This window comes from Babylonia areolata, chromosome 19, assembly GCF_041734735.1.
Source record: "Babylonia areolata isolate BAREFJ2019XMU chromosome 19, ASM4173473v1, whole genome shotgun sequence".
Classification (NCBI taxonomy): Eukaryota; Metazoa; Mollusca; class Gastropoda; order Neogastropoda; family Buccinidae; genus Babylonia; species Babylonia areolata.
The window spans coordinates 48,698,764-48,701,263 of record NC_134894.1 but is presented as its reverse complement, the minus strand read 5'-3'; the positions used below and the strand labels follow the sequence as shown (position 1 = coordinate 48,701,263).

The 2,500-nt window shown below is 46.2% G+C and overlaps 1 protein-coding gene across 3 annotated transcripts in view; it reads left to right on the top strand.

Annotated features, from left to right (window-relative positions):
• LOC143293795 (S-phase kinase-associated protein 2-like) overlaps positions 1 to 2,500 on the top strand; it is a 132,023-nt gene that overhangs the window by 41,303 nt on the left and 88,220 nt on the right. For all 3 annotated transcript variants that reach the window (XM_076605048.1, XM_076605047.1, XM_076605046.1), the window contains exon 2: positions 342 to 822. In XM_076605048.1, the coding sequence (XP_076461163.1) occupies positions 342 to 822 (481 nt within the window). The remainder of the gene's footprint in view (positions 1 to 341; positions 823 to 2,500) is intronic.

The following is a 2,500-nucleotide window of genomic DNA, read 5'->3' as shown; positions in this document are numbered from 1 at the left end:
CGTTGGCTAGCTCCGTTGTCTGTTCAGAGAGTATCACTGTATCCGAGTTTTTAATGCGCTCGATATGTTTTTAACATCTATGTGGTTTTATGTCAATAATGTAATTATAACATTAAGTCCCCCCCCCCCTCTCTCCACTGCACACCCCCTCCCCCGCCCCTCACCCAACTGCCCTCTCGCCTATATTTTTATTTTCTTATTGCTTTGCGAGCATTGTGCATTCACTGAGTGTGATTCAAGCTTGGATGGTAGTAAGGATGAGTGTAGGAACACCACAATAATGCCCCAGTCTTTGTCAACGTGGACAACAGTGAAACCCGTGTCGTGTCTGTTGTCCACAGCTGCTGACGATCGAGAAGCTGCCCGAGAAGCTGCTGCTGAGCGTCTTCTCCTTCCTGAAGCACCGCGAGCTGGGCAAGGTGGCCCAGGTGTGCCGCCGCTGGCGCCTGCTGGCCTACGACAGCCGCCTGTGGAACGTGGTCTCCCTCCGGCCCGAGTACTCCGGGCTGCACGTGTACAGCCAGGAGGCGCTCATCCACCTCATCGGCATGCGCTTCGGGGCCACGCTCAAGTCCATCGAGCTGCCCAGCGAGCTCATCACGGCTCCCGTGCTGCACGAGCTGTCCAACAAGTGCCCGGCCCTCAAGCACATGACGCTCGACTTCTCCAACGCCATGCAGCTGCACGACTTCAACGACCTCAATGCCTTCCCCTGCAACCTGCGCTCGCTGTGCATCTGTCTGAGCGAGGTCATCTTCCTGGAGGGCTTCATGAGGAGGATCTACTGCTGCCTGCCTTCGATCGAGGTGCTGCACCTGATTGGTAAGTTGCCCAGCGTTTTGTGGGGGTGGGAGGTGGCGGGCGGGGGCGGGGGAGGGGGTGGAGGAGGGGGCGTTTGAGTCTGTTTTGTTTGTTTATTTGCTTTCAGTGGGCTATATCCAGGTATGCAGTCTGTTGTGCAAACGCCAAATGGCCTTATATTTGTACAGCGCTTAGAGCTTGGTCGCTGACCGAATATAGGCGTTATGATAGCAGTATCGATAATGAAACGATGATCAGTGTTTTTGGTGTCGTTGTTTTAGTCGGGCTTCTTCTCCTTCTCGTTCTTTCCCTGTTTGTGTGGCTGTTGTTTCTATGTTACAGCAGGATTATTTATTCCTACTACCCCCTCCTCCCATTTCCATGGCCGAAGCACATCAAACCATCTGAGTCTGTTTGTCTGTTTACCTCCCACCACCATCACACTTTCTCCTCTTCCCTTCCTCTGTTGATTTCGTCTTGTCTTTGACGCTGTCTTTCTGTGTGTCTGGTGTTGTTTTCTTCATTGTTGCTTTCTGAGATGTTGAAGCTGTGTTCTTGGATTCAGGACATTCTTTGCGTGTGTAAATCTATACAAAAGAAACAAGAAAGAAAGAGTGATTGTAAGTGACACCACCTTCTTCCTTTTGAACACACACACACACACAGACATACACACATACACGCGCGCGCGCGCACGCACGCACACACACGCACACACACACACACATGCACAATTATCTGTTAACTTTTTTGGAGATGAGCAATTCTTTCTTAGTCATTAGTGTTCATACAATTGCTTATTTTGTGTGCATTTAATGTGATACTTTTTTTTTCGTGTGTATGTTTGTGACTCTCCCAGTCACTCTTGATTGTTTCATGTGCATGCATGCATGTTCGGGTATGTGTATTTTTGCTTGTCGTTTGGTATGTAAACAGTATGACTTCTCTTAGACTTTATAATATGTAATTGGTATCGTTGTTTATGAAGTTCCTGACAACTACACCTCAGAAATATTGTGTTGATTTGTAGAACGCAGATCTGAAAGAGTTCCATTGAGAACAGTCCCCCCCAACCACCACCCCAAAAAATCAACAGTGTACATGTATTCATGTGAAACGGTCGTTCGTATGATGGTGTTGTACATGATAGTCATCATCATCGTCATTATCAAGTACGTGCTTACAAACCATGCAAGGGAACAATAAGTTGTTGTTTTGTTGGGTGATTAAAATGGCCCCCAGCTGTCACCCGATACCGAGATCAGTCGGTTTATTTTTTGTTTTTTGGTGTGTGTGTGTGTGTGTGTGTGTGTGTGTGTGTGTGTGTGTGTTCGATTTTATTATATTTTCTGTTTATTATATTTATGTTACAACATATTTCTCCAAGTGAAATTCGTGCTGCTCTACCCGAGTTATACCCGACGCCACAATGTAGCGCCACCCATTGTAAAAAAAAAAGACTTCAGTCTGCGGGCTTAGCTGTTTTATACTGTCAAAGTGAACCCTTTTGTTGCCGTACGATCTTTTACGTGTGCTTAGTGCATGTTGCATGCAGGACATTGGTTTATCGTCTCATCTGAAAGACTACAATGACATGAAATACTGTGTTGTTTTTATAATATGTGTTGTATAGAAGTATAGTAGAGAGGGACACATATGGTATTTTTTATTCATGTATGGCTGTGTTAAAAAAAAAAAA